The 22,417-nt window shown below is 44.4% G+C and overlaps 1 protein-coding gene across 2 annotated transcripts in view; it reads left to right on the top strand.

Annotated features, from left to right (window-relative positions):
* ATR (ATR checkpoint kinase) overlaps positions 1 to 22,417 on the top strand; it is a 340,021-nt gene that overhangs the window by 196,796 nt on the left and 120,808 nt on the right. For both annotated transcript variants that reach the window (XM_078666419.1, XM_078666418.1), the window contains exons 29-31: positions 51 to 215; positions 2,803 to 2,894; positions 4,136 to 4,227. In XM_078666419.1, coding sequence (XP_078522545.1) covers positions 51 to 215; positions 2,803 to 2,894; positions 4,136 to 4,227 — 349 coding nt within the window. The remainder of the gene's footprint in view (positions 1 to 50; positions 216 to 2,802; positions 2,895 to 4,135; positions 4,228 to 22,417) is intronic.

Raw genomic sequence — 22,417 nt, 5'->3', positions numbered from 1 at the left:
TGGAACCCTTTACTAATTTATTTGTTCTGCTGTCCTTTCCTGATACTCAGAAACTGTATGCTGCCATGCATGAACCTGATGGAGTGGCTGGGGTGAATGCGATCCGAAAAGCGGAACCATCTCTCAAAGAGCAGATCCTTGAGCATGAAAGTATTGGATTGCTTCGAGATGCCACAGCTTGCTATGACAGGGCTATCCAATTGGAGCCAGACCAGGTATGCTGTAAAACATACCTAACTATCATGCTTAATGAAACTATGTCACAGATTTTTAACATTTCATATAGTTAGTGTAGTGTGTGTATTTGAACTAGTTTGAAAAGATGCTCTGTTATGTTTGCCTTTCTTAGAATTGCCCAAACTACTCCCCACTTCTGCCCAGTGTTGGATAGAGCAAATGACTTTTTCAACCATTCCAAGCAATATGTAACTCTTAATCGTTCATTTGTCCCCTACATGCACTCTTTTCCTCCCACATAGTATTTTCACCATCTTCTTGCTCATATCGTAAAGAACATGTACCATGTATTCTTGTATTCAATATCCTAGAAGAAATTACATTTATTGATCACTTCCACATTTAGCTGTCACCTCAGGAGAAGTCTAAGAATCATGTTGAACTCAGCACACTACTCATGATGGGCCAGGCATCCTTTATCGGAGCTAGTGCTTCACGCGTCTTGCAGGTGTAGCTGCAAATGACCACTACTCTCCACAGTTTGTCTTCCAGCCACAGACCATTTCTTCTTTCAGCGTTTAATTGGACCATCCTTTAGGTACTACTTAAACCATTCACCAAATTCAGCCTGCCAGCCATTTATTTTCCTTCTTGCTTTACTTTGGCCCCCAGCAATAAACCACTTTGTCTCCATAATTGTTTGTCTTCCACTTTAATCTCATTACTTTGGTGCAATTCTTCCTGTTTCAACTGACATGTTTACATTTTTGTATTGTTTGCAGTGTAATTGCACTGTGTAAAGCTCATGAAGCTTAAAGACATCAGATCAATAATTGAATGAATCTAAAAAATCATATCTTCAGTATGTGAATAGGCGAATGTTATTAAATGCAGTCGGTAGACGTCTTCCAATGTCCAACTCAAAATCTATTGACCTTCCTTTAAATGTATTTAATTCCAAGGAATATTGTAATCAACTACATTTAAGTAGTTCTCCATAACACATTACTTTCTTCAAAATGTCGTCTCTCTGAATTGAGTAAGTGAATTTACATCTCATGATTGCAGAGCTATCTGTGCAGTGCTGTGCAGCCACTTTCTCCGGTGTTTGCACAAACCTTGTGCAAACATTTGTGGGACACTTGCTTTGACATCTGTGCCTCAGGGCCATGACATATATTAACAAGTCATAAGAGCATATTAAGTGCACTTTTTATGACACATAAACATCACTAGGGCAGGGAAGGGATTAAAGATCTTTTAACCAATTAATGTAATGTAAGATATTGGTGTTCTAATTTCCAAATAGCCATGAAATGCATGGGCATTATGAGCCATACTTCCTGTAGTCGCATTGTCTGGGATAAAACAATGCATTTTATTTTGATTAAAATGCTGGACATGTTGTTATAGTTAAAAGTAATAAAGTCGAGATCTGGCACCAAGCGGACTCCTAGGTTGGGATGTTCAGACCGTCTGACCCAACCAGGATTTGACAAGTGGGATACCATAGCCATTTCGTCCATTGGCCATCTAGTGAAAAAAGGTAAATCGCTAACCTTCGCAGAGCTGAAGACTCAGTACCAATTAGCTCAAGGGGAAATATTCTGTTATTTACAGATTCGTCACGCCTTGCCAGGAGCCCTTTCTGACTTTGCCAGTCTCCCAGAATCCTTCCCTTTAGAAAATCGATTACTGTCGGAACCTATGTCAGAGAAAGCTGTCTCGCTGACCTATAAGAAATTATGCAATAACCTTCCTGGCGCATTTTTTACTCTTCGGGAGAGATGGCAGGCTGATCTGGGACAGTTGGAAGATGATGAATGGCAAACAGCATTGATGTCTCCGAAAAAAGCAGCCATCTCTCTCTGGTTCTGATTAATTCAATTAAAAGTCATTCACTGAGCATATCTCACAGGTCCACGCTGGAAATAATTGGGCAGAGATCGGACTCGACATGTCTTCGTAATTGTAATCAGGTAGCAACTTTTTATCACACTATCTGGGAATGTCCCCGCATACAAATGTTATGGGAACTTGGAAAGAGCGTTAGATAAAGAACTTAGCCTCACTCTGTGCCTATGTATCCTTAATGTTTGGGAAGCGACAGATCTTACAGAAGTGGAACAACAAATGACCACATTAGGATACACACTTGTCAAACGGGCTATAGCAATGGAATGGGGAGTGGGGGAGAAGCCTTCATCAAAAAGCTGGATTCAAGAATTTGATAAATGTATGATAGCTGAGAAAGATGTGTTTAAATCTCGGGGTTGTACTAAGAAATGGGATAGAAAATGAGGTAAATGGAATGTGTATCGAGGTGGGCTGTGTACTTCACCAACTGTTGATATGGAAAAGCGTCACGGAGATAGACTGGAGAGTAGAACACAGATTTGAGGTTTTATTGTTTTTTTCTTTTCTAATAATGTGGATGTTATAAATGTGGTACCTCATACAATTTATCAGACATGTGACCTAAGTTCAATAAAAATATTTATATAAAAAAGTCTAAAGTTAAACATGAATCTTGATTGTCCTTGAATAACAACCTGCAGCTTAAATGTATTTAATGAAAAAAGAGAAGATGACTCAAAAGACCTCAACCCCTGTGTTCATGTGCAGATCATCCATTATCATGGTGTAGTGAAGTCTATGCTGGGTCTCGGCCAGCTGTCTACTGTGATCACTCAAGTCAACGGTGTGCTCGCCAACAGGTAACGATGGAATTGAGGGATGGGGAGCTATTTGTTATTAAAGCCAAAGACTCAGAGCTGCCTGAGAAGTAGAAGCAGACGGGTCCTTCAGCCTAACGCCCAAGGTTTAAAGTAAGCCTGCTTCCTGAAGTAGTCTTCCCGTGCCATACACTTTTACCTCACCCGCAATAAGGAGGAGCTCCAGAAAGCCGGAACTGGAAATCAATCCAGGTGACACATTGTGTTATTTGGCCCCAGTCTGGAGTTCATAACACATTCACTAGGGACTCCACAAAAGAATGGAAAAAAATAAATCATCTGCAAATGCTGGAACACGAGGTTCTGAACATGCACCAATAATGGGGGAATAGAGAAGGGCCCCAAAGGCAAATGCGATCAACAGGTAGAATTGAAATATTTCCTACCTGTAGCACAGTCCGCAAGAAAAAGCTTGTAGATTAACTTAAAACTGCAACTTAAGCCGCCAAGTCCACCTGGTATCCTCTTGTCACCAAATTCCATGTGTACAGACTCGTCCAGGTTTGCATAATTTTTGGTTCTGGGGTGACAGAAATCGCTTTGAGTGATGTGATGCAAACGTATTATGACAAGTAAAGCTACTCATACAAATGGCACATTGGGCATATGTCTAACTTTGGACTTAGTCCAATCACAAACATAAAGGTAATTGAGGGCTGTACCCGAAGTGGCTCACCTTGTGTACTCCTCACTGTTGATTTTATGAGACAATTTAAAAATATGAATGCATTGATATACACATTATCCCACAACATGGAAGTCTTCCAGAATGTGAGAGAAAGAAAGACAGAGTGATCAAATGAACTGGTTCTAGATGGATGCTGGGAAGGGTGATAGGCTTCATTATATTAAGTCTTCAAATGGGAAAAACAATGATATACAGTTTATAGTGGAAGCCAAAGTGAAACATTAACCTGAATAATTTATACCCTTTGCCTTGTTTAATCAATATTATTTTGTTATAGGCGGGGTTTGCTTGACTAGAAGGAACCCAAATTAGTACCGTAGAAGGGTTTCATTTGATCAGAGCAGCAAACATGTATCTGATTTGTCACTGAACAAACATTCAGTAAATCCAGCATGTATGTGTACAGGATGACCTTCACTTATAAATAGTTCTCTTTGGGACTCCAACCTTGTCACCTAAAGGCACATATTTCCAGTGAACAAATTTGCTTGTCGGATTACAGGTCCTAATGATTTACCTTCATGTCTTGCCTTAGGTCAGAGTGGACAGCTGAATTAAACACTTACAGGGTTGAGGCAGCCTGGAAACTAAGCCAGTGGAATTTGGTGCAAGATTACTTGGCTGCAGGTAAATTCCCGTTAATGATGTCATCTGAAAAGGTTTTTGTTAACATAGTAGTTTCTTGAAGCAACAAGTAGTGATCTTGCTTCACAGGATTTGAGGCGTTATTTAGATTGTGTGGAAAAAAGGATATCCTCTTTAAACTAGGAGATGTTTCATTCCATAACACTTGAGGTTCATCGCCCTAATTTATTGAGGATCCCCTGGGTCTCCAAGAGCGAATCATCAGTTGCCTGTCCCATGGGAAATGCCTAACCAGGGGCCTACTCATCAAAGATTGGCTGACTTTTCAGCATTGGGATGCCTGCCTTGTTTAGGGTAGGCCTTCTGACTCTGATTGTTCCTGTTTGCTTCCATAATACAGGCGATTGTGGGTGCAATCAACAAGAAAGTGAAAATGTGCCTGCAAAGCCGGGAGAAAACTCTCCGTGAGTCAGACTGTGTTTTTGAAAAGAAAAACACAGCTGAGCGAGCTACTGTAGCGTGACTTTGCATTACTTGGCTGTCTGCCTAGGACTGCATTTCCCACCATGTCGGTGGTAACATTTTTCACACAAAAAACAGCCATAATGTTGCTATATCTATTTGCGACAAGTGGTTCGCTGCTAGCCCCTTCTCATCACTATGTCATCTCCTGATACGTACATGTGCTGAGTGCAAAGCTTCAGCCTCCATAGAAGAATTTTGCAGAGCATTGATTTTACACTGGTATGAGAAAGTTTCTTTGGAAATAGTAAGTGGACGAGCTTTCACTGAACAACATACATCACAATATTTGGTTGTTTTAAAAGGAGATGTGAAGTTGTAAAAATCACTACTGAATGGATGCCATCAAGGAAACTAAGCGTGCCTGTGCCATCATATAGCGGGAAAATGTGTTTACCATTACAGATGTGGATGAGGATGCTGTTTTGTACGACAGACCTGTAAATGCCAGCATGTGTGATGGAAGCACAGGTGCTTTTATTCAAGCTGTCATGCATGTGTGTAATAAGTGTGAATTTGCATACACGTGGAGAAGGGTAATACCATATATGCTAGATACAGAGTTGTCAAATTCTATATTATAGTAGGAATAGAGGGGTTGCAACTTGTCAATATGTGTTAAGAAAGTTATCATTAAAACAGGAAGGGTTGTTAGTGTGTCTGACTCACAGGCACACACAGGTGCCAAGAACAGCTGTGCCTTTGTTTACAGTAGTTGTGAGTGCCTTGATTTATGGAAGCGCAGGTGAATATAATTTATTGCTTCCAGGCATCACCGTTTATAGTAGAAAGCCGTCATGTCTACTTTCAGTGATCTAGCGCGGTTGGAACTAAGTGAAGATAACTGTGGTCTCTCCGACTATATATGTGAACGGAGACCACAAGTGGGTCTCTGAGAGCAGAAGGTACTTTGGGCCTTCACTTTTGCAGTAGGGAGGTCTTGCACTTACAAGCTTCTGATTTGCTACTGTTTCTTGGAATGAGCTGCACCTAGCTGTGGCTCAAACAAGTCTGCAAATTAGTCTATAGGACAGATGAGACCTAATGATGAGGAACCAGCTAATCTGACTAGATCCCACCTACATGTCAATGAAAGTCTAAAGAAAGCTGTAGGCAACTTCCAGGAGTTGCAGACGTAGGGTGAAAATGCCTACCATTTTTTTCATTCTTAGAAGTTTTTTAATTTAGAAAAGCTGTCTACTCCTTTATTGTCCAAACCTTGCAGCCTCAGCAATGACCATGATAGGTTCCTCAAACCTTGGTACCCTCCTCATCACCATCACGTTACTATTGGCCAACACCCATATGCTTCCCTGATAATATCTACACTTAGGTTTTCTTAGTAAATGTTGTAGCAGACCTTATGCAAGTTGTGTTAACCTCATCATATTTTGTTTACATTTCTTCACACAACAATCCTCTGTGTATGGAAGTCTGCTTATCATTTCTGCATAGCACTGATCATACTATCCGAGGTTCTTCTAATTTCCTCATTTTGATGCATTCCATGTTGTAGGTAACTAACTATTTTTATTTCAATTTTGCTTGTATAATACATTTTCTTTCCCAATTAATTTATGTGGGCAAAATTAATTTTTTCTAGTTTTTTGTGATAGTCATAAGATACATATTTATTACTGCAACTATGTTGCATCTTGATTTCTCCATAAATGATTGAAGTTTAAACTATCATGGCAATAATGCTGAGACAGTTTTTTATCAAGAGTTCCGTTCAAAGACTGTTCTAACCTGTTACAGTAGTAATATTTTATTGGGTGCTTATTCAAAATCTTACAATCTACATCTTGTAATGCACTGAATCATTCATTACAAGATTTTAAACCTTTGCTTAATATAAATATAATAAACACACATACTAAAGAATTATTACAAATGCAGAGATCACATCTATGCACGAACATCATCTACATTACCAGATATGCCACTAGTTGATTAAACACAATGCCAAGAAGCTAACCCGTCTGTTACATTATTGATCCAATGATGGATTAAAACATAAAGCAACTCCATTATTTCAAGACCTAATTTCTCTTGCTGAGAAATATTTGGCGCTGCCAATGGTCTTGCTTTGAGCAAGGAAATATGGATATGCAAGTTGTGCATCAAATTGTCTCATCCATTCGGACATAACTTATGCAAGTCGCTCAGACCTGTGGAGGATTTCACCCAGTCTTGGGTTCGCTGTTGGATATTAAGAACGGTAAGATGATTATTCTTAGAGAGACTTTTAGCCGCAGATTCCCCTAATTTTGAATATTCCCCAGGCGTCAGACTGGATCCAGAAACATTTCTATAGTACATCTGCATGTTGGAAGGTGGCTATGTTCAGTTCTAAACTAACGCTGTTCCATTCTGGAAATGACTTGCAAAGCTTATTTAGGTGCCACTCCCACGTGCTGATGTCAATTCCTTTCTTTCTGTGCCACCAGAGGTGGATCCAGAGCATCCTACGCCTCTCAGAGACTTTTTGATTGCTGTTTTTCTCTTAAAAAAAGAACATCAGTGTGTAAGGGATGTCACCCCCTAAGACGACATGTTTTATAACTTTGTAAGGACTGTCGCAAACAGATGTCTGTAACAGTTTGCCATGACTCCAAGGCCTGTGGACACAGCGCAGCGAGGAACCCGAATGCCATCAGGGAGCGCAAGATGAAACTTTGTTGCCAAGCACAAGAAGGCGTAACGTCTGGACCGCTCCAAGTCCCAATCCACATCCAAGGCTTCTTCCCGAAACTGATCCCATTCCAGGAGTCAACGGAGCCACTAAAGAGGCCAGTCTTCGTTGCACTCCAAGTCTTCAGGTAAGCACACAAAAAGTGGAAGCGGAGTTCTGCTCCTTTGCTCTATTCCCAGTCCCTTGATGAAGAGCATGGGCGTCGCCAGCCATCTGGCTCCCACTCTTGAAGTCGGTGGACTTCGGAGCCTTGCACAGCTGGTTCTGGCACAGCCTGGGACAGCCTGGGGTCTTCATCCACACCACACCAGCATGAAGAGTTCCGCTCAGCCATGCTCCAGCTATTCAGATCTATACCGACTCCTCTGTTGTGCCTCCGGACCCCATGGAGCCGAGAGGCCTTTAACTTGACTACTGCCCGCGGGTTCACCCTCACCACCAGCTGAACATTGTAACCTACTTCTGCCCTCGGCGCCAGTTTGGCCGCTGCCCCCAGGACCCACAACCACACCAGGCCGGGCTACATCAGTGCTGATGCTGACCTTGCCATATTAAGTGATGGCCCTGATCATTCTCTCGGTTGCCGAGTCGACGCAGGTCTGACTTTGACCAACGTTGCCTCCAAATCCAGCCGAGGCACCATTTTCTGCTCTCACATTATCACAAGGCAGGCGACAAGTTTTCTTTTTGAGACCAACTCTGATAACGACTATGACCAGGGCGATGTGTTAGTTCAGCCCTATGCCAAGGAAAATTGGTATGAGGACTTGCAGGATCCGAGTGGTTTAGATCCCTCCCTGGAGACAGCTCTATTCTCTCCCGGCCCTGCCATGGAAGACTGTCCCTCCTACCCTATGGTAATACGTATAGCAGTTGAAGTCCTCCTGGGGGCTTGGGTCAAGCATTGCACAGGCCATCCAGTAAACAAACAAATTGCCAGATGCCATAGTGCTTCTCCAGGTGACCCGGCCTTTTGTCTCAGCACCCTTCACTGGGAAACCTCTTGGAGCAGGCTTCCACCAGCCAGATCAACACTTTTCCCACTACTCTCCCTGACAGGAAATCAAAGCAAGGGGAGACATTCGGAAAGCTCATTGGGCCTCTTCTCATTAGCCAGCTTGGTTCTGTGATCAATCAGTGTCTCCTGTTTTTTTGGCCGTTACACCCATGCCCTTTGGGACTCGTGGTGCAAGTCCTCTCTGGTGTACCGGAAGACCTTTACCCAGTCCTTTCGCAGGCGATTCAAGATGGTTATGATAGGGCCAAGTTCACAATTAGTTGTAGCTAGTACACCACTGACTCCGTTGTGCGAGCTATACCAGTATTGACATTTGTCGCCATGCATGACTTTGACTGGCTGGGTTCTCTGTTGACATACGTCTTTACTGATGGAAATGAAGTTCAATGGGACTCACCTTATGGACAACGCTGAACCTGGGCTTGAATATTACAACAATAGTGGGGGTATGGCTCTCTCTCTGAGTCTCTCTGACCAACCTCAGCAGACGCAACAGTTCAACTTCTCCTTTCGTGGCTTTGGACTGTTTCACTCTAGCAGAGAACCCAGCAGTTTCCCAGGAGAAGCCGAGTTGCCTACCACACCTGCGGCCAAAGCCAGCATTTTGCTCAGTCTACACCCACAGCCCCAGCTGCCATGCCTCTTTAGTGTTCCCTTACACAGTCATAGCCACCCGATGGGAGGCAAATACACTAATTCTATCTGGGTTGGCAAGGGATCATGTCAGACAGATGGGTTCTGCAGATTGTCTACAATGGTTATGGTCTTTTTACTTTCTTCCCATTCGCACCTTCAACTGGCCACCCATTGACTGATTGAGGACCATCTCTACATTTTGTGCCATGAGGTGCAAGCCCTTTTTGGCAAAGGGAGCTGTCAAGGGTTCTAGCGCCAGAAGTAGTACTTGGTTGTTCAGATTACTTTCTGGTACCCAAGAAGGATAGAGGATTTCAATCTTTTCTAGAGCTGCAATGGTAATCCTGGCCCAGGTCTCGTCTGCCCTCTACTCTGGAGAGTGGATGGTGGCGTTGGACCTGCAGGACGCCTATTTCCATATTGCTATCCTGCCGACCGACCAGCTATATCTGCGGTTTGTGGAGAGAGGGGAGCATTTTCAGTTCTCTCTGCTCCCCATTGGTCACACCAGTGCCCCTCGGTGTTGAGAAAGTGATGGCAGTGGTGGGAGTGCACTTATGGAGGTCATGGGTGCTAGTCTTCCATTATCTTGACAACTGGCTGTTGAAGGTGGGCTCGCCGAAAGACAGGTATCAACCATCTCCGGACTGCGGCGATCCACCTGTCATCTTTGTGGTTCACTATCAGAGGGCCGAAGTCACACCTGATTCCATCTTCGACGGTCCCCTTCATCGGAGCCTTTATGGACATGGTTTGGTTTTGTGCCTTTCTCCCGGATTAAGAGAGCCAATATATTCAAGTTATGATCCCGATCTTTCAGCCTCAGTTCTGGATCTCAGTGTGTTCAACTCCGAGGCTGCTGAAATTGCTGCCACTCTGCTGGTCAAGCACACCAGGTGGCTTATGCCAGCCTTGCGGTAAGAACTGAAGTCCCAAGGGATCCAACATCAAGGGGACCTCTTAGACCACGTCCAGATTTCGCGGGAAGGCTGTGGGTCCAAAATGCCTATATTACAATTTTTAAAATGCTCTGTAAAAGTTAAAGAATTTGAAACTGAAAGCTAACATTTCAAATTGGTATCCTTGGCTTCACTTCTATGAACAGCGCAAGTACAGTAAATAGAATCTTGTATAGGTTATTACTGGCCTAATTAAAGCTGCACATTTATGCACTGACAAAAAGTGAGCGTGCATTGGGAGCAAAAGAGGCAACGTGATATGCTAGGGACTAGCATATCACTTTGTCTTTTAGAAGTAAAGCTAGATTTCATAAGGCGACAACTTTACCATTAAAATTTCAATTTTTTATATTTGTGTTTGTGAATTAAAAAAAATGTTAATCATTTGTGTATTTATTTGAGGTATAGCTTTTATGAATGTTTGTGATAAGCTGTAAGCTTAAAATAATTTAAATTGCTTGGGTGGGGGTCCCCGACTTCCAGTGGTGATTCAGTGGAGGTGCACACAAATCAAAAAGTTAAGAACCAGTGGCCTAGGGCAATTGAACTCTACTTAAAAGTCCAAGTGATTAGCCACAGCCCAGCAAAGTAATTCTGAATCAACCTCCAGATATAAACACAGGTACAATTAAATTTTCTTTTAAGTCAATTGGAGATATTTGTTGTTTGGGGAAAAAATGGTAAGTCTAGGCAATGAGGTAAGCATTAGGGTTAGAGTTAGCGTGGGATTCTGTGAGAGTTGGATTAAAGTCATTGGTTACTTTCAGGGTTTCAGTACTCTTTTAATAGAAAGCCAGCTGCATTATTAAAATGTCAATCTTTTCGCCAGACCTTTCTAGGCATTCATCCCTATAATTATAATGAATTTTGCCTGATTAATCCTGATGGAAAATATATTTGACTTGGTAAATAATATATGAATGTATTTTACATGCCATTCTTTTAATACCGAATCAAAAGTACTATGTGCCCGACTGAGTATGTCTTTTATGTCTAGTCACTATTCTGCACAGGTGAATTCAGTTCAATCACTCACTAGCACTTTAAAAGGTGTATCTTACGATTTAAACGCTGTCATGTGATCAAGGCTCCGCTGAGCCGAAACGTCTGTGACTCTTTCTGCTTAATAAATTGTGAAGAACCTCGAGGTCCGTGTCCGGTGTTTACTTGCCAGCAGAGGGAACTGCGGGTGCTCGTAAGGAACGGAGTTCAGGAAATATAGCCAGTGGGATTCGTCCTGGCTTTACACGGGACCCTTCTCAATAATTGGTCGACGCCAATACACGAATCTTTCCCCTGGACGGCGTTCAGGAGAATACATACTCCGGAAGGAGAAAGGCGTTTGACCCCCAGCAACCGGAATTTGATCCAGATTACAGAGCGGAGGATTTTTCGGCACCTTCGGCTGCAAGCAACTCGGGCTCGAGTTGCAACTGTGACTGCAGTGAGTGGATCCGAAGATACAGGCGCCGAGATCAAGTAAGCTCGACTGTGATAACGAACTTGCTGGGAGAGGAGAGAGGTTAAAGACCGGTGAAACAGTTTAGACAACCGTCGACTTAAACACGGACTTCTAGACGTTACCGGTGCATTTTCTAAATATTGCAGAAAGATGTCGGGTGACAGCGTAAGGGAACGGGAGACGTTAGCGGCAACGACGTTCTCCGATGACACCCCTATCCCAGATAGTATACATGGGAGGGGCAACACTGAGGCTAGTGGCAGCAGTACTACCAAAATCAAAGAATTATTCAAGAAATTGGAAAAAAAGTCATTTCAAGAGCAAGCCAAGTGGTGGGAGTCTAAGTCACTGCAGCGTTACATAGAAGTGAATCGTATCCCAAGGGGATTGAGAATACTAACAGCCCCTACCTATGACAATCCAAACCCTGACCTGATGAAAGAATGGGCAGAGATTAATTTAGAGGCATCGCGTCGTCAAGTACAGGTACTCATTAAGTATGCAGATATAGACAGAACCATTCTCCTTACGGAGATAGCGGATCGACAGGAGGAAATAGATGGCCTGGGGGAAGATGAAGAAAAAAACAGACTCTCCAAAATAATGCAGGAACGATTAAAGAAGGAGGAGGCAAAAATTGTGGCAAGAAAATCATACAAATTTCAAAGAGACAGAAATGACTATGAACTCGGCCAAATTTTTACTTTTGCGCGCAAGTTCGAAACGTTGCGCAAGGGAGGTCCAAAACAACAACCAAAAGCAAAAAATGCCCAGAGCCATACTAGTTCCTCAACAATGGGAGCCGATAGAATGAGTGACTCTTCAAGTGCCGCGATCAGCTCTGATCCTGATTCAGACTTAGAAGCAGACCGCCGCAGACAAGCACAGGCGGCGGGACAACCGAAACTTACACCAGGCCAGGAAATGATTTTTTTAGGCCAGGACAGACGGAACACCCTGAGGTCCCACACAAGGGGCAATCAAGAAAACACAGGGCAAATTACAGGCGCCGCCAGAGGGCGAGGATGGCAAAAAAGAGGATCCCAGAAGAAGAGAGGAGGTGGAACCGGGCGAGGCAATGCCCATCAACAGCAATGAATGAAACCACCAACCGCACTGTTGTGAACCTAACAGATTTGTCACTCACAGGAATAGAGGAGAATATACTTAAACTTGGCCTTTCATATGCATCCCCATGTGACTTTGACTATGCCAGAACACGTTGCAATGTTTATAAAGCGGTAAGGAAACTCAAGTTACGCAAGTTTTATGCGATGAAAAATAAAGAAGGAACAATATCTGATATTAATCCAACAGTTGAATTAGAGGAGTCCGATGCATCGCAAGGAACTCGGATATTGAGAGAACTGTGGGAAACTGAAGGAGCAGGATATGGAGAAAACCCAGGTAAAAAGGAAATCAATAAGGGGATTGATGAGAGTGGAAACAGAACATCAACCACTACCCAATTTAAAGGACCGTCCACATTTTACCCTATCCTTCTAAGAGACAATATAGATATTTTTCACGAAAATGTTGTAACTGAGTTGAAGAAATTGCAAAGCCAAATTGGAGGTAAAAAACGCAGATACTCTGCCCAACAGCAACAATATAAGGCTTTGATTGAAAAGTTGAACAAAGAAAAGAATCTGGTAATCAGGAATAGTGACAAAGGGGGAAACGTTGTCCTCATGACAAAACTTAATTATGACAAAGAAGCATATAGCCAACTCAATGATCATCTTTGCTATGAGAAAATCAATAATCGAGAGTTATTGACTATTAGAGAACAATATCATCGTAAACTTTGCAAATGGCAGTCAGCCAAACTCATTACTGACACTGAATTCAAATATCTAAAGATTGATCACCCTGTGACCCCTATTTTGTATTTTATTCCTAAAATACATAAGGACTCCATCCACCCCCCAGGAAGGCCAATAATATCTGCACGGGGGGGCCTACTGGAACATACCTCGATGTATATAGACTATTTCTTACAAGGTTATGTTCAACAATTGGGGTCATATATACGTGACACAGGGGACTTTCTAGTGAAGATTAAAGAAGTACAAATTCAGGAGGGTGATTGGCTGATAGCACTTGATGTTACAGCGCTCTATACGAGCATTTCACATAGCGATGGGTTGGAGGCAATACGTTATTACCTCTCTAGAAGGGAACCAGGTAATGAAAAACACACCAAAATGCTGCTAGATATGTTGAATTTCTGTCTGAGTAACAATGTCTTCTTGTTTAACCAACAATTGTACCGTCAGAAGCAGGGAGTAGCAATGGGGGCCAGCTTCTCTCCGAGCTACGCATGTTTACACATGGGGGCTTGGGAAGAGCTGGTCCTCGGCTATGGATATCAACATATTATCAGGAACAATCTAGTGGCGTGGTTCCGCTTCATAGATGACTTATTTGTCATATGGAGAGGCAGCTATGGAGAAGCCCAGAAATTTTTGGAGGCAATAAATGATAATCCCCTGAATCTCAGATTCACAGCGACTCTGAGCCAAGAAAAAGTCACATTTCTAGATACCGAATTGTACATCAAGGGCAGTCATTTGGAATCAAGGGTATTCAGAAAAAAGACGGCTGGCAACAGCATTCTCCATGCTGCGAGTGCCCACCCCAAACATTTGATCTCCAGTATCCCTTATGGGGAGATGCTGCGTTTAAGACGCATTTGCAGCAACCCCGTAGATCTGGAGCAGGCGCAGAATGAAAGCAGAAGTAGGTTTTTGGAGAGAGGCTACTCTAGCAGAGTGGTCGATCAAGCCATCCAGAAATCCATGAATATGAGTAGAGGGGAGCTCCTGATTAGAAAAGTAGACAGGGAGCCAGACAAGGGACAGGACAAAGCCATACCTGAAAAGGTAGAACCTGAATGTTTTAGGCTAATAACGGGGTTCACTAGTCAACATCAACAGATTAGAAGAATAGTGAATAAACACTGGCCTATAGTGCTTAAAGACAATGTGATTGGCAGTACACTGCCTAAACAAGTATCATTAACCTTTAGCAGGGCCCCCTCCTTAAGGGATCACATTGTGAAAACTAATCCGGACCCTTTTATTAGAACAGAGTGGTGGCAAAAAAACAAAGGTTTCTACAATTGTAAGGTTTGCAAAGCCTGTACCCATGGTATCAACAAGAAAACTTACAAGGATGGATTTACTGGGAGAAATCATGAGATAACCCAAGTCTTAACATGCAAGACAGAATTCGCCATTTACGTCCTATGCTGCCCATGTGGATTACAATACGTGGGCAGTACGAGGAATGCTGTCCACAAACGTATATTGCAACATTTGCGGGCAATAACAAATGAGGACAGTTCATACCCAGTGGCGCGTCATTTTAGAGACCACCATCAAAGCAATAATAAGGGTCTTAAATATTGGGTTATCGACTCTGTCATCAATAACAAACGTGGTGGAGACAGGGAAACTAGGCTCAGAAAGCTTGAAACAAAATACATTCTTCTGCTCAATTCTAAGGTGCCTTTTGGGTTAAATGTGACAGAGGACCTCCACACTTGTTTGCTCTAAAATCAGATTAAAATAATTTTTGTGGTATGCTCTCCCCCATGTGGGCAATGTCCAGAGCGGTCACCCGGCTGGGTGGCTGTTGTGACAGACCCCGTGGGGGCTGCGAGCGTATACCAATAAGTATTATAGGAACTGCTGCTATAAGAAAAATATTATCCAGTTATTTTAAACAAGTTTTTTTCACTGTGCACAATTTTAACCATGTTAGGAACCATTACGATGAAATATACCAGAGGGAACCTAACAATGGATATGTTATTGTTTATATTATTTAGGGTTGGATTTATTTTGGGTACTTATGACCTTGTTAGTTTTTACTCACTCCTTTGCACTTTAACTTTTAGACATACTAATAGTGGCACACAAATAAGGTAGAGAATTCCGTATTATACGTATATTACTTTATTCTGGGATGTGAATTAGGAATCCGTCACACATATTGTGGCTTAATAATATCTTTGACTATATTTGCGACAGTAGACGGGGAAGAACCTTCATGAAGTCCCTACCACTCTCTGTATCGGATGAAATCTGATTAGAAGCTTTAAATATTCCCTAGTCGGGCCTATGAAATGTAAATAATTGTATATTTGCACAGTTCTGTAAAAATTGCATATTTGCACATCTTTGCAAGATTTGCACATTTATTAGGATGATGCACTTTAGCATGAATTTGCACATTTGAATGTAGGCACTTAGCACTTTATAGCGTTTTTTGCACTTAGTAGGCCCAGATTTTATGTTGCGGATATATATAATCAAGTGGTAGGCATTTGACAAATGTGTCTGAAAAGAAGTCTCTCTTAATTTGTTTACCCGTTTTTTCTACTGATGGTATTTTACATTAATTGTCCAAATAATGAATTTTGCCTGATTAATCCTGATGGAAAATATATTTGACTTGGTAAATAATATATGAATGTATTTTACATGCCATTCTTTTAATACCGAATCAAAAGTACTATGTGCCCGACTGAGTATGTATTTTATGTCTAGTCACTATTCTGCACAGGTGAATTCAGTTCAATCACTCACTAGCACTTTAAAAGGTGTATCTTACGATTTAAACGCTGTCATGTGATCAAGGCTCCGCTGAGCCGAAACGTCTGTGACTCTTTCTGCTTAATAAATTGTGAAGAACCTCGAGGTCCGTGTCCGGTGTTTACTTGCCAGCAGAGGGAACTGCGGGTGCTCGTAAGGAACGGAGTTCAGGATATATATATATATATATATATTTTTTTTATTTTTTTTTTTAGGTCTGACATTAGTCAAAACCTTTTGATTTGAATGCATCAGCCCACACATACCACATCATGGGACAGTGGATCAGCCCACTTTAGCAATTTGTTAGCTTCACTGTGAGTGACAGCATTCTGCCCATTCACGAGGAGCACATCCACACACATAGTAATTCCTGTCAGTGCCCGGAACAACTAGCTCAGTGTGTTCTCTTTAAGGTAAAAAGATAGTTTGTCTTTTAGCAAATAGAAAACATTCATTGTCCAAACAGATGCTTCTGAGTTGGGGGTAGGTGCTGTGCTTTCACAACTGAATAAAGATGGTCAAGACCAGCCAGTAGCTTTTATTAGCAGAAGGCTGACCCCTAGAGAGAAACGTTGGTCAGCTATTGAGAGGGAGGCCTTTGCTGTGGTTTGGGCCCTGAAGAAGCTGAGGCCATACTTGTTTGATACTCACTTCAAGATTCAGACAGACCATAAGCCCCTCTTGTGGCTAAACCAGATGAAGGGTGTAAATCCCAAACTGCTCAGGTGGTCCATTTCACTACAAGGAATGGACTTCACAGTGGAACATAGACCTGGGACTGACCATGCCAATGCAGATGGACACTCCAGATATTTCCACTTAGAACTGGTCAAGGTTAGTTCAATGTCCCTGCGTGGGGGGGGGGGTTGTGTAGGAGAGTAGGGTGCAGATGCCAATCTGTCAATGAATTCATCTGCCCTTGGTATTGGATGAGCATCTGTCCTAGTGACAGCATTGAGGCCTCTGTAATCCACGCAAAACCTCATCTCTCTCTTACCATCTTGGGTGTGAGGTTTAGGCACCAACACTACTGGACTGGCCCAGGGGCTCTCTGAGGGCTCAATGACTCCCAAATCCTACATCTTTTGGACCTCTGTCCTGATACAGTCCCTGACATGATCAGGTTGCCTGTAAATCTTACTTTTAACAGGCAGTCTGTCCCCAGTGTCCACTTCATGAGTGCACCAGGTAGTCTGACTTGGAGTCAGAGAAAACATATGTCTGTAGGACTGTAGAACTTATCTGCAGTCCTGTTGCTGTTGGTCAGTGAGGTTGCCTGCCACGGCTACACCATCAACTGAACCATCATCAGGGTTCTGACAAAGCAGGTCTGGGAGAGGGTCAATCTCTTCCTCCTGTCCCTCATCTGTAGCCATGAGCAAGCCCATGTCTGCCCTGTCAACATATGGTTTCAATCTGTTGACATGAAGCACCCTGTGGGGGCTCCTGGGAGTTCCAAGGTCAACCAAATAGGTGACTTCTACCTTCTGCTCAACAATAGTGTGAGGTCCACTCCACTTGTCTTGGAGAGCTGCTGGGGCCACATGCTCCAACACCCACACTTTTTGTCCTGGCTGGTTAACAGTCAGCACAGCCTTTTGGTCATGCCAGGCCTTTTGCAATTCCTGACTAGCCTCAAGGTTTTTAGATGCCTTTTTTATGTACTCGGCCATCCTGGAGCGGAGACCAAGTACATCATCCACAATGTCCTGTTTGGGAGGTTTGAGAGGTAACTCCCATCCCTCCTTCAGCAGACACAGGGGTCTTCTTACAGGATGCCCAAACAGAAGTTCGAATGGGCTGTAGCCAACTCCCTTCTGTGGGACCTCTCTATAAGCAAACAAAAGGCAGGATGTCCCATCTCCGCCTAAGCTTTTCAAGGAGACCCTTAATCATGCCCTTTAAGGTCTTGTTGAATCTCTCAACTAGACCATTGCACTGTGGATGATAGGGTGTGGTGAACTTGTAGTTCACTCCACACTCTTTCCACATAGCAGTCAAATATGCAGACATAAAGTTTGCACCTCTGTCTGAGACATCCTCTTTCGGAAAGCCCACTCTTGTGAAAACTCCCAGGAGGGCTCTTGCCGCAACAGGTGCTGTTGTGGTCCTTAGGGGAATTGCTTCTGGGTATCTGGTGTAATGATCCACTACCACCAGAATAAACCTGTGCCCAGTTGCTGTTTGGGGATCCATTGGTCCACAAATGTCAATCCCTACACGTTCAAAGGGAACCCCCACCACAGGTAGTGTGTAGGAAGGTAGATCCCTGACTATGGTTGCCCCCAACTTTTTGCCTGGTGTTTTACTGGTTTTCTGACTTAGTTGACCTGGGGCCCTGCTATTCAGGACCCCAGGCCTACTGCTCTCTCTGTAAAATGGATTCCATGTACCCTAGGTACATATCCAATTGGATACTGAGTCACCTTATCAGTCCCTGTACAGTGTACCTTAGGTACCCAGGGCATAGGTGTACCCAGGGCCTACCAGGGGCTGCAGCATGTATTATGCCACCCCTGGCTGGCCATCCAAATCTGACACAACTGGCTGCTTGACAGCTGGGGCAAGGTGGTGTAATCACCCTTTGCTTTAGATATAGTATACCTATATCTAACCCTAAAATGGACACACAGATCTCCTATCAGTCACTCCTATGGCAGGCCTTAACAATCCTGAAGGCAGAGTGCTTGGAATCGTGTGAGATAGTGCTCTGGCATGAGCTGAGCCTGTCTGCGGCTTTCGGGATCCATCCCTTAGCCGTTTCCATGATATCGCATACCATATACTCTTAAGTGCATTATAATCCTCGTGGTTATATGCCAACTCTGGTATCGCTTTATCAAAACATGTCGAGTAAGGTGTCATACGAATTGGAATACTAACCCCTCTCCAATTCTGGCGACGGGGTTAGCATTCCACCCTTCTAGAGGGACACGACATGTATGTAACCTGTAACCCCGGTTAAAGTCCAACAGAGCCTTAGCTCCACAAAATGGATGCTGCCACTGAGACACAAGTCTGCCCTCCTGCTGCTGGGAGTCCTCCCAGAGCAGGAGGCAAGGACAAAGGGTTTCCTGCCAGGGGCGGTGCCAGCACCGTCCCAGACAGGATTTTGTGTATCCTAGGTAGGCAGGGCTTCAGAGGAAGGTTACTGCAAGTGGCACCCCGGTGCTCACTGTGCATAGGCCGGCTGAAACCAGTTCCAGGGGCACTCCAGCCCCTGGCCTGGGGAAAGCCCGCCAAAGGAGAGGGGTGTAACCACCCCCCTCCTGGTCCCACCCATAGGGCAGGACTTAGTCGCGTGCCAGCCCCCTTTTCCCAGATAAAGGTAGGAGCAGGCCCCCTTCCAGATTAGATCATCTTTGGAATCAAGACACGACTTTCTACGAAAGGACATCAAGATTTCTTCTTCAAGATTCTCCCTTGTGACTAAGGAGTAGTCACCCTGCATCCGCAGGCACCATCTTAAGAACACTGCGGTCTGCTGCAAGTCCTTCCTCCGGAATCCGACTGCCCAGCTCGACGAGAACCGGCTTCCCTGGCACCTCTGACCTCTACCCACCTCTACAGCCCAGCTGAGAACCGTGGGTGCGACGAGACCTCGAGGGACCGGCCATCTTCAAGACTGCACGACTTCTACCCAGCACGACCGCCGAGGCATCCTCTGGTGAGTGCTTTGGGGTCCGAGAAGCCCCGACCCTGAGCAGCCCCAGCACCGAAGTCCAGCCTCCCAGCATCTCCACGATCTGCGTGGGGCCCTTCTGCTTGTTGCTGCTCACCGCGTTGTTTGGCTACTAGCCCGCTGGCTTGTGGCCTTCTTAACGACGCCCGACGACATCACTGCTGCTGGTCTGGTTGCTCCAGACTGGCTCTTGCTCCCTTCCAGAAGAGGAGCACCCCGGACCCTCCTGGTCCACTCCAGACGCCATTTTAGGTCCACCGCGTGGGCTTGAATTTGCCAAGACTTGTTGCCCCAATCCTGGGTCCAGCGACGTCGACAGCATCATCCATCGTGGGACAGCTCGTACCTCCATCCTGGTCGCCGACAACGCCTCCTGGTCCGTGAGACTGCAGAGCACAGCGTCGCCCACTCACCTAGTCGAGGTGACTACCATCCGGTGCCCTCCTGGTGCCCCCTGACTACTGGCTAGTAGTCACGAACTTGGTCCCCTCTGCTTTCAGGTGTCATCCATCTTCGATCCAGGCTTGGATCACTCGAACAATCTTCACTGGTCGCCTGCCAGCAACTCCTTTCCTTCAGGCTCCTGGTTCGTCAACGAAGAATCCCGATGTCTTTTCAGACCTATGCAGCTGCAGCCCCTGGGCTAGGTAACTTCGGCATTTCGGTGCCCCAGCATAGCCTCACTATCCAAGGGTCCAGATCCACTTTCGTTTTTGACCTACCTAGTCGGGTTCGCCCGAGAACACTAACTTGTGAATACTAGCTTCCATAGGCTTTTTCCCGCCTTACGCGTGAGAGTTCCCACTCTGCACGTGGTGTCCCTAGGCCTCCTGCTCCTAACCTGAGTGTTCAGTATTGTAGGCCTAGCGTTCCTAAAGCTTCTGAGAATCGTTACTTACCTGCTAGTAATTCGCATTCCACTTTTAGAGTATATGGTTTTTCGTGCCCCTCGGGCATTTGTGTAAATTGTGCGACTTAAAGTATTTTTATAAGAGTTTTGTTGTGTGCTTAGCTCCCTGTCTCATAAAGAGCCAGGGTAGTCTTGTTATAAATAAATACACTGTTTATTTTCATAACAACTTGTGTGGTGTCCTTTCACTGGGTGTTCAAGGGGTAATGTGATGGTAAAACAGCTGGCTTAACACGCCCTCTAGAGTCTTAGCCTTAGACTGCTCGTATCCATGCTACTAGGATAGCTGGTCTATAAGGTTGACTTACAACCAATCATCAATAAGGGTTGTTTGGACTGATATATAGTGATCACTAGAATAGTGAACACTGCACATCAGGCCAACTTCTCACATAGTGGTATTAGGGGGGGCCTTTGTGGTGCCACCTGATTTGCCACTGGCTTGGGAGGTGACACAGGAGCGACAAAACTCCTTGGTATCTTCTGACATATGAGGCCAGTGAAAGTGAGGAACAAGCCTGTCCCAAGTCTTGTTCTGGCCAAGATGTCCTGCAAGGGTCATATCATGGGCTAGTGTGAGAAGGAAGCCCCTGAATGCCAATGGTATGACCAACCTCCTGGAAGCTCCAGGCTTGGGGTCTCTAGCCTCTGAGTACAGAAGCCCATCATCCCAATAGACTTTGTGGGTCCCACTAGCATTCCCAGCTGCTTCAGCAGCAGCTTGCTGTCTGAGGGGTTCAAGAGAAGGGCAGTCTAACTGCGCCTGCCTCAGAACTGCCCTGGAGGGTCCCCCTATCCCAAGAAACTCAACCTGATCAGGCTCAAGCTCTTGTAGGACAGTTTCCTCCTGGGTCTCACAATCAGCTTCCTGTGAAGTCTGATCCTCTTCCTGAGGCAAGGGGAAAGGCACTGCCTTAACCCTACTGCTTCTCCTTCTGGTAGGCAACTGGTCCATTGTTCCAGAAACCAGTGCCAGTTCAGTGTTGCTATTTCTGACCTGTGCCCTAGTCACAGCAAGGACATGTGCTAACATTTCTGCATGGGTCCTATACTTCAGCCCATGCTGAAGTCTCCAGGTCATTTCCAAGCAAGCATCCTACAGGTAGGTCTGAGCTAACCACAACGTTTTTGAGGCCAGTTACCCCTCCCCAGGAGAAATTAACAATTGCCATACTGTGAGTGGTAGTGACATTGCTAGCATTGGTCACTAGGTAATTTTCACCTAGTATGATCTGTCCAGGGTCCACAAAGCCAGGCGTCACCATTGTGACACTAGCACACATGTCCCTGTAGGCCTGAGCCACTTTGTCATTAATTAAAGGAGTTTGTCTGTACTTGCCCAAGTTATTGGGACTCACAGTAGAGGACATAATTATGTCCCCAAGTGATCACCACTTTGGTTTCTTATTGGGTGGTGTCATTATTTGGTCTAGCACCAGGGTGCTCGCTTCCCTAGGAGAGTGCTGCCTACATCTACGGGTGGGTACTTGTGGGATCTGTGCAGTGAGATCTAAAATTACCTCCTGTACCTTAAATATTAAATTTGAATGTCTGTGAAGAGTATAGGGGTAACATTAAAATGTGAGGTGGTGATGTTCCAACGTGCTAACTGTCCTTAACATCACAAATGAGTGGTCAACATGTTTCACCCTTCATTGCCTAAATGGGTCCTGGCCTTCATCAGGACCTTGGTTAATAGTAGTCGTGTCCCTTTTTGTTTTTTATTTGTTATATGCACCATAAG

This window comes from Lissotriton helveticus, chromosome 11 (genome assembly GCF_964261635.1).
Source record: "Lissotriton helveticus chromosome 11, aLisHel1.1, whole genome shotgun sequence".
NCBI lineage: Eukaryota > Metazoa > Chordata > Amphibia > Caudata > Salamandridae > Lissotriton > Lissotriton helveticus.
This window is presented reverse-complemented; position numbering and strand designations above follow the sequence as displayed.